This window comes from Choloepus didactylus, chromosome 10, assembly GCF_015220235.1.
Source record: "Choloepus didactylus isolate mChoDid1 chromosome 10, mChoDid1.pri, whole genome shotgun sequence".
Lineage (NCBI taxonomy): Eukaryota > Metazoa > Chordata > Mammalia > Pilosa > Megalonychidae > Choloepus > Choloepus didactylus.
The window spans coordinates 108671148-108684008 of record NC_051316.1 but is presented as its reverse complement, the minus strand read 5'-3'; the positions used below and the strand labels follow the sequence as shown (position 1 = coordinate 108684008).

The 12861-nt window shown below is 39.3% G+C and overlaps 1 protein-coding gene across 6 annotated transcripts in view; it reads left to right on the top strand.

Annotated features, from left to right (window-relative positions):
• Positions 1-12861, top strand: part of COL27A1 (collagen type XXVII alpha 1 chain) — a 153552-nt gene that overhangs the window by 129187 nt on the left and 11504 nt on the right. For all 6 annotated transcript variants that reach the window (XR_005210656.1, XM_037797559.1, XM_037797558.1 and 3 more), the window contains one exon: positions 640-747. Coding sequence is in view for 5 of the 6 variants with exons in the window: in XM_037797559.1 (XP_037653487.1) it covers positions 640-747 (108 nt within the window). In the remaining variant the exon portion in view is untranslated. The remainder of the gene's footprint in view (positions 1-639; positions 748-12861) is intronic.

The window sequence follows — 12861 nt, the reverse complement described above, 5'->3', positions numbered from 1 at the left end:
GATGGTTTATTCTAGTCTCTATAAATACTGCCCCCTACCCAGACCCTTGAAACCATCTACTTGGTTGTTGAGTTGTTCGCGCGCGCCCTCTTGTGGGCCTTTGTAGAACAACAGACGTTCCTTGCCTCTGGGATTCTCCTCCAAGGCAAATTTAGAAAAGTTTCTAGAGGGACTTTGGTGGGGAAGGCATCGTGGATAGTAACCGAAGTGAAGATTGAGATGAATGAGTTAGACATGGTTCTGTCTGCCCTGAGCTTGAGTTCTAGTTGGGGAGAGGCTGGAACCCTTTGTGAGGACAGCAGGCAGAAGGAGACACAGAAACATTTGAATGGGAAAAGAAGGGGCGGGGGCATTCTAGCAGGAGGAGGCTTGCAAGCAGAGGTGTGGAGATGGGGACTGCATGGTGTGATGGGGATAAGGAAGAGGAGGGTGGAGGCCTTTCTGGGACCTTGGGTGCCAGGGTGAGAAGAGAAACCTTCATTTTAAGGAGGTAGAAGGGTCAGCCCTCAGGCTTACATCTGTGACCCCCTCAGCATCCTGAGACCCCACCTGACCCTGTGGAATCCCTGTTCCCCTCTAGCCAACCCCCCTCCGTAGAACCACCCCCTTTGACTGGTGACCTTGGTATTTTTCTTTAAGGGTGAAAGCGGGTTACCTGGGCAGCTTGGTCCCCCTGGCAAACGAGGGACAGAGGGTGGAACAGGACTTCCTGGGAACCAGGGGGAGCCTGGATCCAAAGGCCAGCCGGTGAGTGAGTCCCAGGGAATATACATGCTCACGTGTTCCCACACACACACATGCACACACACACATGCACACAGGCGCGCGCACACAGGTGCACATGTAGAAGACACCCGCGCCCGCTCTGGGATGTGGGCAGAGCAAGGCACTCTCTGGGCACCAGATACCAGCCTGCCTCCCCCGTGTGGGGGAGAGGGAGCCAGGAAAAGAGACAAATGGTCCCTCCAGAGTGTGGAGCAATGGGTCAGGCTGGAACCCAGTTCATGTGACTCCTGGCCCAGTGCGCTTTCCATTCTGTGCTGCCTCCGTTCCCCTCTCTGTCCCAAGGACAAAATTAACATTATCCTTGCCTTGAAAAAGAGAGGAAAAATGAACAAAGAACAGGTGGGACAAATAGAAAACAAATAGCAAATGGTCTGAACACCCCGATTAAAAAGCAGAGATTGTTAAATTAGATGAAAAAGTAAGAGTTGACTATATGTTGCTATGAGAAATCTACTTTAAATAAAAAATAAATAGGTTAAGGTTAAAGTATAGAATAAGATATACTCTGATAAGACTCACCAAACAAAGCCAGGGTAGCTATTTTAACAATAGACAAAATTATTTTGGAGCAAAGAATATTAACAGAAATAAAGAAGGTCATTTCATAATGATAAAGGGATCAGTTAAGTTGGCATAAGAATCCTAAATTTTTATGTACCAAATAATAGAGCTTCAAAATACATTAAACAAAAACTGGTAGAACTACAAGGAGAAATAGACAAACCCACAATTACAGTCAAGGATTTCAATACACTTTTCTCAATACTGGATAGAGGAAGTAGAAAGAAAATCAGTAAGGATATAGAAAATTCAAACATTATCAACTGATCTGATATAAAGCACCTAACATAATACACATAATTTGCAAGTGTACATTTTGGTCCATAAAACTAGTCTTAATAAATTTAAAAGGATTGCGTTACACGAACTATGTTCTCTCACCACAGTTGAATTAAATTAGAACTCAATAACAGAAATATATCTGAAAAAATACCCAAATATTTGGAAATTGAGTAATAAACTTAAAAATAACCCAAGGGTGAAAGTAGAAATCAAAGGGTATATTAGTGTTTTGAATTGAATGAAAATTAAAACACAACATATCAAAATTGATGGGATGCTGCTAACTCAGTATTTGGGGGTGGGTGGGTGGGTGGGTGGTACTTGTGTCACTAAAGTCCTGTATTAGAAAAGAAGAATGGTTTCAAATCAGTGACCTCAATTCTACCTAAAGAAACCAGGAAAAAAAAAGCAAGTTAAAAACAAAGCAAGCAGAAGATGGGATATAAAGATTAGAATGGTATTTAATGAAATAGAAAACAGGAAAACATAAGAAAAAAGTGAAGAAATCAAAAGCTGTGTTTTGAGATGATCATTAAAATGTATAAACCTCTAGCTAGACTGATCCGGAAAAAAGAGAGAGAGAGAGAGAGAGAGAGAGAGAAAGACACAAATTACCAAGATCAGGAATGAGAGAGTTGACATCACTGCAGATACCACAGATGTTAAAAGGATAATAAGGGAATATTATGAACAACTTCATACCAATAAATTCAACAACTTAGATGAAATGGACGAATTCCTTAAAAGACAAAACCACCAGAAAAGAAACTGATAACTTAAATAGCCTTATGTCTATTAAAGAAATTGAATCTGTACTTAAAAAGCTTTCCACAGAGAAAATTCCAGACACAGATGGCTTCACTGGTGAATTCTACTAAACATTTAAGGAGAAAAAGATACTAATTCTATGTAAACTCTTTCAGAAGATTGAAGAGGAAGAAATACTTGCAGGATTATTCATTACCCCAATGTCAAAACCAGACAAAGACATTACGAGGAATGAAAACTATAGACCAATATACTTCATAAGTATGATTCAGAAATTCTTAAGAAAATTTTAGCAAAACAAATCATACATGTAGAGAGAGAAATAAATTGATTGATTGAGATAGATTCATAGATAGGAAAATACATCAAGACCAAGAAGAGATGGTTATCCCAGGAATGCAAGGATGGTTTAACATTTGCAAATAAGTCAATGTAACTCACCATATTAACAGACTAAAAGAAAACCTATATGATTGTCTCAGTAGATGAAAGAAAAGCATTTCACAAAATCGAGCTCCATTTTTGATAACAACTCTCAACAAAGTATTGAAGGAAGGTCCTCAATTTGATAAATGGCATTCATGAAAAACTTAGGTTTTTTTTTTTTAATGGTGAATGACTGAATGCTTCCTCCCAAAGATCAGGAGCAAGACAAATATATCTGTTCTGACCTCTTCCATTCAATATTGTATTGGCATTTCTGACCAGTGCAATAAGCTAAGAAAAGTAAATAAATGGCATCCGTATCAGAAAGGAAGAAGTACAACCCTTCTTTGTAGAAAACATGATTGTCTATGTAGAAAACTGTATGGAATCTAAATAAAGCTACTAGAATAAGTGAGTTTAGCAAGATTTCACAACACCAGATCAATATATCAAAATGAATTGTATTTCTATATACTAGAAATAAGCAATCAGAAATTGAAATTTAAAAACCAGTACCATTTACAATAGTATAAAAATAAAATACTTGGTTATAGATTTGACGGTAGGTGTGCGATAAAAGCACACTGAAAACTACAAAACATTGCTGAGAGAATTGAGTAAGACTAAGTAAATGGAGATATATACTGTGTTCAAAGGACAAGAAGTCAATATTGTTAAGTTGTCAATTTTCATGTTGATCTATGGATTCAACACAATCCCAATCAAGATCCCAGCAGGTTCTTTTTATAGAAAATGACAAGCCAATTCTAAAATGCGTATGGAAGTGCATAGAACCTAAAATAACCAAAACAACTTTAAAAAAGGAAGCAATGTTGGAGGATTAACAGTACTAATTTCAAGACTTACTGTAAAACTATAGCAATCAAGAAAGTGTTGTATTGGTATATATATTGGTATACGTACCAATAAATCAGTGGAACAGAATAGATTCCAGAGATATCCCCAAACATAGATGAACAACTGATTTATTTATTTATTTATTTTTAATTCAGTTTTATTGAGATATACTCACATACCATACAATCATCCACAATGTACAATCAATTGTTCCCAGTACCATCATATTGTTGTGCATTCATTCATCACCACAATTTTTGAATATTTTCATATTCCCCCAAAATTAAAATAATAACAAAAACACAAGTAAAAAGTGAACTGCACTTTGAAGTTCTTTGTGATACCTCTGAGAGCCCCTGACCAGGCCAAATGGATTCCTTTCCAGGCCCCAGCAAGAAGCTCCAGTCCAACCCCTGCCTGGCAAGAGGGGATAGGAAAGGGCCTCCTGGCCACACACTTTTTTTTTTTTTAAAACATCTCAACAAATCAAGCTATTTTTATTTTATATATATATTTATACATTTTATTGAGATTGTTCGCATACCATACAACTGTCCAAAGATCCAAAGTGTACAATCTATTGCCCATGGTACCATCATACAGCTGTGCATCCATCAACACAATTTTTTTTAATTTTTAGAACATTTTCATTACTCCAGAAAAGAAATAAAGACAAAAAAAGGAAACTCAGATCCTCCCATACCCCTAACTGTGCCCCCCTCCATTATTGATTCATAGTTTTGGTATAGTGCATTTGTTACTGTTGATGAAAGGATGTTAAAATACTACTAAATGTAGTATATACTTTGCAATAGGTATATTTTTTTTTCCTATATGCCTCTCTATATTAACTTCTAGTTATAGTGTCATACATTTGTTCTAGTTCGTGAGAGAGATTTTTAATATTTGTATAGTTAATCACGGACATTGTCCACCACAAGATTCACTGTTTTATACATTCCCATCTTTTAACCTCCAGCTTTCCTTCTGGTGACATGCGTGACTCTGAGCTTACCCTTTCCACCACCTTCACACACCTTTCAGCACTGTTAGTTATTCTCACAACATGCCACCATCATCCCTGTCCATTTCCAAATGTTTAAGATCACCCTAGTTGAACATTCTGCTCATAATAAGCAGCCGCTCCCCATTCTTTAGCCTCATTCTATACCCTGGTAACTTATATTTCATGTCTATGAGTTTACATATTCTAATTAGTTCAAATCAGTGAGACCCTGCAATATTTGGCCTTTATGTGTCTGTCTTATTTCACTCAATATAGTGCCCTCAAGATTTCTTCATCAACTCATTTCTTTCAAGATGGTTTTGTTCATACACCATACATTCCATCCTAAGTAAACAATCATTGGTTCCCTGTATAGTCACGTATTTATGTATTCAGCATCATTGCCACTTTCTATATAAGGACATCTCCCTTTCTTCTACAAAGGAAGAGGAAGAGTCAAAGAAGGCAGAGAGACAAAAGAAAAAGAAAAGAGAGAGAAAACAAAACAAAAAAAACAACAAACTTGACATCTAGCAAGCAACAAAAAGAAAGATAGCATTAACCCAAAGTAGAATAAAGAGTCAGATAACATCACCAATGCCAGGAGTCCCATACCCTTCCCCTAGTCCCCACCCCCTCATATGCATTTAGCTGTGGTATATTGCCTTTGTTATATTAAGGGAAGCATAATACAATGTTTCTGTAAATTACAGTCTCTAGTTTGCATTAATTGTATTTTCCCCCCAATCCCACCCTATTTTTAACACCTTGCAATGTTGATATTCATTTGTTCTACCTCGTGTGAAAACATATTTTTACCTTTTATTACAATCATTGAGCACCCTAGGTTTCCCTGAGTTACACAGTCCCAGTCTTTATCTTTCGTCTTTTGTTCTGCTGTCCCTCATGGTCCCAACCTTCCTCTTTCAACCATACTCACAGTCATCTTTGTTCAGTGTACTTACATTGCTGTGCTACTATCTCCCAAAATTGTTTTCCAAATCTCTCACTCCTGTCTTTTCCTTTCTGTCTGCAGTGCTTCCTTTAGTGTTTCCTGTAGAGCAGGTATCTTGTTCACAAACTCTGTCATTTTCTGTTTGTCAGAGAGTATTTTAAGCTCTCCCTCATATTTGAAGGATAGTTTTGCCAGATATAGGATTCTTGGTTGGTGGTTTTTCTCTTTCAGTATCTTAAATATATCATACCACTGCCTTCTTGCCTCCATGGTTTCCGTTGAGAAATCCACACGTAGTCTTATCAAGCTTCCTTCGTATGTGATGGATTGCTTTTCTCTTGCTGCATTCAGGATTTTCTCTTTGTCTTTGACGTTTGATAATCTGATTATTAAGTGTCTTGGCGTAGGCCTATTCAGATCTATTCTGTTTGGGGTACACTGCACTTCCTGGATCTGCAAATTTTATGTCTTTCATAAGAGACGGGAAATTTTCATTGATTATTTCCTCTATTATTGCTTCTGCCCCTTTTCCCTTCTCTTCTCCTTCTGGGACACCAATGATGTGTACATTCTTGCTTTTCATTTTGTCCTTAAGTTCCCGGAGATGTTGCTCGTATTTTTCCATTCTTTTCTCTATCTGTTCTTTTGTGTGTAGGCTTTCAGGTTCCTTGTTCTCCAGTTCCTGAGTGTTTTCTTCTGCCTCTTGAGATCTGCTGTTGTATGTTTCCATTGTGTCTTTCATCTCTTGTGTTGTGCCTTTCATTTCCATATATTCTGCCAGTTGGTTTTTCAAACTTTCAATTTCTACCTTATGTACACCCAGTGTTTTCATTATATGGTTCATCTCTTTCACCATATCTTTCCCAAACTTTTTGAATTGACTTATTATTAGTTGTTTCAATTCCTGTATCTCAGTTGAAGTGTAAGTTTGTTCCTTTGACTGGGCCATAACTTCATTTTTCTTAGTGTAGGTTGTAGTTTTCTGTTGTCTAGGCATAGTTTCCTTGGTTACCCCAATCAGGTTTTCCCAGACCAGAATGGGCTCAGGCCCCAGAATGAAGAAATATTCAGTATCCAGTTTCCCTGAGGGTGTCTTAGAAAATTGGTACAACCTGTGATGCCTCAGGTCACTGTGCTTTTCTGCCCAGCAGGTGGCACCTGTCAGCCTGTAACTCTAGACTGGTGTAAGGAGATGTGGCCTGTGGCTCTTTTCCCCCAGGCTCTGGGCTCTGGTTCTGAATGGGAGGCAGGTAGTAGAGCTGGGCCCCTCCTCTTTCCTCTTAGGGAAGATAGACCCCCTAGGGAGAGGTCATTAGCATTTGAAAAGTCTGCCTGTGCTATCTCCACTCTTGTCTGGGTCAGAGCACTGGGAACTGAATGGCTGAGGCTTTTTCCACTGAGCTGAAACGGGGACAGAAAGCCCCCTTCAGGGCCAGTCCGTGGCCACCCTCTGGCTCTCCAAGGTCAGTCGTCACCCAAAGCCTCTGTCTGCTTGTTGGGGATTCATAGCTCATAGCAAGCAGTCCACACTTGTTAATTAAAACCCCAGTTGGAGCTCAGCTGAGCTATATTTACTTGCTGGGAGAGAGCTTCTCTCTAGCACCACGAGGCTTTGCAGCTTGGGCTGTGGGGGGAGGAGGCTTCCGGCTTGAATCCGCAGTTTTTACTTACAGATTTTATGCTGCGATCTTGGGCATTCCTCCCAATTCAGGTTGGTGTATGATGAGTGGATGGTCATGTTTGTCACCCTGCAGTTATCCCGGATTATTTACTCGTTGTTCCTGGTTGTTTGTTAGTTGTTCCAGGGAGACTAACTAGCTTCCAGTCCTCTCTATGCCACCATCTTAGATCTCGAACAATTTATTTTTGACAAATTTACAAAAGTAATTCAGTGGATGCAGGATAATTTTTTCTCAAAAAAGATGCAGGAACAGTGACTACTTCATACCATATACAACAATTAACTCAAAATGGATCATACACCTAAATATAAAACCTAAAATGATAAAACTTCTAGAAAAAGCATAGAAGAAAATCTCTGTGACCTTAGAGTAGCCAAAATTTTCATAGATAGGATACTGAAAGCATGATCCGTTAATGCAAAAGTTGATAAATTGGACTTCATCAAAATTTAAAACTTCTGCTCTTCAAAGGACACTATTAAGAAAATGAACAGAAAAGCCACAGACTTGGAAGAAAATATCTCTAAATGATATATCTTATAAAGGATTTAATATCCTGAGACGTTATGTAGGGAACTCTCAAAAATAGGAAAACAAGCTGCCCAATAAAAGAAAATTGAGCAAAAGATTTGGACAGGCACTTCAAAGAAGATATGTAGATGGAAAATAAGCACATGAAAAGATCAGTATCATTAGTCATTAGGAAGTGCACATAAAAATCACCCTGAGATGCTACTGCACACCTGATAGAATAGTTAAAATTTAAAAATTGACCATACCATGACTTGGCATGGATGTGGGGCAACTTGAACTCTTGGCCTCCACTAATGAGAATGTAAAATGGCACAACCACTTTGGAAAAATGTTGGGCAATTTCTTTAAAATTTAAGCATATACCTGCCATATAATCCAGCCATTCCACTCCTAGGGATTTACCCAAGAGAAAGAAAGTATTTGTGCAGACAAAGTCTTATACTCCAAAGTTTGATAGCATTTTTGGTTGGAAGATCCCACAGCTGAAAACAACTGTCCATCAGCAGGTGAATGTATAAAGAAATTGTGGTATATTCATACGATGGAATACTAGTCAGCAATAAAAAAGGATTGGACTATTGATACACACAAAAACACAGATCAATCTCAAAATAATTAAGCTGAGTGAAAGAAGCCAGATTTTAGAAATGTTATATACTACATGATTCCCTTTACATAAAATTAAAGAACTATTCTACCATGAGAGAAAGTAGATCAGTGGTCCTGGAGGTGGGAAGGTGGGCAGGAAGGAGAGATTGCAAAAGGGTATGAGAAAAATTTATGGGGTTACGGATGTTATTGTCTCAAATGGTGATGCTTACCATCAAAATTTATCAGATTATACAATTTAATAGGTGCAGCTATTGTTTGTCTATTATACCCCAGTAAAACTGTTAAAAAATGCCACCCTTTCCTTGCACCTGACAGATGTATAGGAGACAGCAGTCTAAGTGTGAAAATGAATGGGTAGACCACATCACAACTCATTTTGTTAGGCCAAAACCAGACAAAGACATCGCAAGGAAAGAAACCTACAGACCAATATCCCTTATGAATATGGATGCAAAAATTCTTAACAAAATTCAGCAAACCTAATCCAGCAACATACATAAAGGATTATACACCTTGACAAGTGGGATTTATGCCAGGAATGTAAGCTGGTTCAACATAGGAAAATCAGTCAATGTAGTATACCAAATTAATAGAATAAAGGACAAAAACCATATGATCATTTCAACAGATGCAGAAAAAGAATTTGACAAAACCTCAAACTCTTTCACGATTAAAAAAATCATTCAACAAACTAGAAATAGAAGAGAACTTCCTCAATGATAAAGGGAAGCTTTAAAAATCCCACTGCTAATATCATATTGAATGGTAAAGGCCTGAAAGCTTTTTCCCTAAGATCAGGAACAAGACAAGGATGTTCACTCTTACCACTTCTATTCAAATTGTATTGGAGACTTTAGTCAGGATAATTAGGCAAGAAAAAGAAATGAAAGGCATGCATATTGGAAAGGAAGAAGTAAAAGCCTATTTTCTCAGCCTATGTATAAACTATATTCACAGATGACATGGTCTTGTATACAGAAAATTCTAAGAAATAAACACACATGCAAAATTAGAACTAACAAAGTTGCTGGACACAGGATTAATATACAAAAATATATTTTGTATATATAATATACAAAAATATATTTTGTATATACAATATACAAAAATAAGTTGTACTTCTATACAGTAGCAATGAACAATCCAAAATTGAGATTAAGGAAGCAATTCCATTTACAATACTATCAAAAAGAATGAAATACTTCAGAATAAATTTAGCAAAAGAAATGTGAGATTTGTACACTGAAAACTTCAAAACAGTATTGAAAGAAATTTTTAAAGACCTAGATAAATAGAATGACATCACACATTCATGGACCAGAATCCTTAATATTATTAAGATGGCAATATTTTCCCAAATTGATCTTCAGATTCAATATAATCCCTATCAAAATCCTAGGTGATTTTTTGCAGAAATTGACAAGCTGATCCTAAAACTCCTATGGAAATCTAAAAAGAACTCTGAATAGCCAAAACAATCTTGAGAAGGAACAAGTTGGAGGACTTACACTTCCCAATTTCAAAACTTACTGCAAAGCTACAGTAATCAAGGCACTGTGGTCCTGGCATGATGATAAAATATATAGATCAATGGGATAAAGAGTGCAGATATAAAACCTTAAATTTATCTTGGTTAATTTTCAACAAGGATATAGGACAATTCAATAGGAAAGCATGGTGCCAGTACAACTGCATAGCCACATGCCAAAGAATGAAGTTGGACCCCTGTCTCACACCATACACAAAAATTAATTTGAAATGGATCATAGACCTAAATATAGAGCTAAAACTGTAAAACTCTGAGGAGAAATCCCTAAAAGTAAATTTTCGTAACCCTGAATCAGGCAATATTTTTTTTTTACGTACAGCACCAAAAGCACAAGCAGTGAAAGAAAAAAAATAAATAAATTGGACTTCATCAAATAAATTGAACAAAGCTTTTGTGCGTCAAAGGACACCATCAAGAATGTGGAAAAAACCCACAATATGGGAGAAAATATTTACAAGTCATATATCTGATAAGGAATTTGTATCCAAAATATATATATGGGAGAAAATATTTACAAGTCATATATCTGATAAGGAATTTGTATCCAAAATATATAAAGAATTCTTGAAACTCAAGAATAAAAAGACAAATAACCCAATTTAAAAATAGGCAAAAAAATTTGAAGATGTACAAATGGCCTATAATTGCGGGAAAGGATGCTCAATATCATTAGCCATTAAGGAAAGAAAAATCAGCAGCACCATGAAATACCATTTCACACCTACTAGGGTTGCCAAAAGCTAGAAGATAGACAATAATATGTGTTAACAAGAATGTGGAGACATTGAAACCCTCATACATTGCTGATGGGACTGTAAAATGGCAGCCACTTTGCAAACAGTCTGGCAGTTCATCAAAAGGTTAAACATAGAGTCAACACAGTATCCAGAAATTCCACTCCTAGGTGTACAGCCAAGAGAATTGAAAACATATGTCAATGCAAAACCCTGTACATGAATATTCATAGGCAGCATTCTTCATAATAGACAAAAAGTAGGAACGACTCAAATGTCCACTAACTGGTAAGTGGGTAAAGAGAGTGTGGTATATCATACAATGGAGGATTATTAGGCATTAAAAAAGAAGGAAATGTTGATACATGCGACAAGAGGGGTGACCCTGAAGTGAAAGACTCTAGTTACCAAAGGCTGCATGTTGCATGATTCCATTTACATGAAATGTGCAGAACAGGCAAGTCCGTGGAGACGAAGTAGATGAGTGGTTGCTGGGGACTGAGAGGAAGGGGGAAAGGGGAGTGACTGCTCAAGGGGACAGTTTCTTGGGGGGTGCTAAATTGTTCTGAAATTAGATAGTGGTGATTGAGGCACACCTCTGTGAATGCACTAAAAACCACTAATTGTACATCTTTAAAGGGTGAATTGTATGGTATGTGAATTAAAACTCAATAAAGCTGTTATTTGAAAAAAAACGAACAGGTGCTATTCCGATTACAGGTGGCGGGGCCTCTCCCAGCCTGCCCCCTCGGCTCGCCCTCTCCAGTGCACCTTCACTTGCATGATCCCTTGTGTCCTCCCAGCCCTTTAAAGGAGATGGCTTATTACCCCCATTTTACAGATGGGGAAACCGAGCCCTAGCAAGGAGAAGTGAGTTGCTCTAGATCTCACCATGCAGTCTCAAGACTGTGCATAAACACAGGGGCCCCTGGTTCTCCATCCTTGGTCCCGGCTGCCTGCTGACTGCTTTCCAGCTCCTCGGAAGAGGGGCAGGAGAGGAAGGACACAGGCAAGTGTCACCCCTGGGCCCGAGTCTAGCGTGTTCTACCTCATGGCACCTGTGGGGCTTTGAGCCTTTTCATACCCTATCTGAGCCTCATTTTATGCATCTGTGACCAGGGGATATTGTGCTTCCCCGGGTGCGGTCGCAGTTGATTCGTCGGGGGGGGGGGGGGGTGGCGGCCGGTTGCTAAATCCTAGGCTCCCAGGATTGCTCGGAGGGTACCGGCGGCGGGGGCTCTTTCCCGGAGGCGAGGGCGAGGCGGGGGACTTGGCCAGGTCCCCGCGGGGTGGCGTGCAAAGTATGGAGGGCGGCGAGAAAGGAACAGGCGGGACACGTTTCTTTTTAGCGTGAAGAAACCAAGAGAGTTTATTAGGGGAGAGTACAAGCTTATATCGGGCGTTTAGAGGGCGGGGTAGCTGTAGAGGTTAAAGGCTTGGATTGGTTCTGAGAGGGCGCGGAGGTTGATTGAAAAGGGGCGAGAGTTGCTCCGGTAACGGTGTCTGGCAACAATGTATGCGCACTGGTGGTAATGGGAGTTGCACTGGCAACGGGGAGTGTCCGGGCAAGATAAGGGGGTGGGGAAAAGGCGGTTCCCTCCGGCAAGCCTCCCCTAACAGTGTTATTTTGGGTGAGGAAATGGGGCCTGCCTCCGGCCTCACTTTCCCAGGCCCGGGGGGCTGCGGAGGGCGCTGTCGCCTGTGCCCACCACCCTCCCCAGGGGCTGATCAGGTCCCCCAGCCCAGGCCCGCCAAGTTGAAGCACGTAATCAGTGTCCCGCACCCGGGTTGGTTTGGGACCACGATGAGATGGATGTGTGCAAAGCGCATGGCACGTGGCAGGCCCTCGGCTAATGGGGTGACTTGTAGGGGATCTTTCTGTAATAGTGCTTTGGGAATGGGTTTGGGGAGTCCAAGGTTCATCCCTCTTGTCATGTGTTTCAGTTTTTCCTTCTTCTTTATTGCCTAATAATCTTCCATTGTATGATATACCACATTTGAGTCGTTCCACTTTTTGTCTATTATGAAGAATGGTGCCTGTGAATATTTATGTATAGGTTTTTGCCTAGATATATATTTCACCCTCTTCCTTGAAGACCCAGAACAGG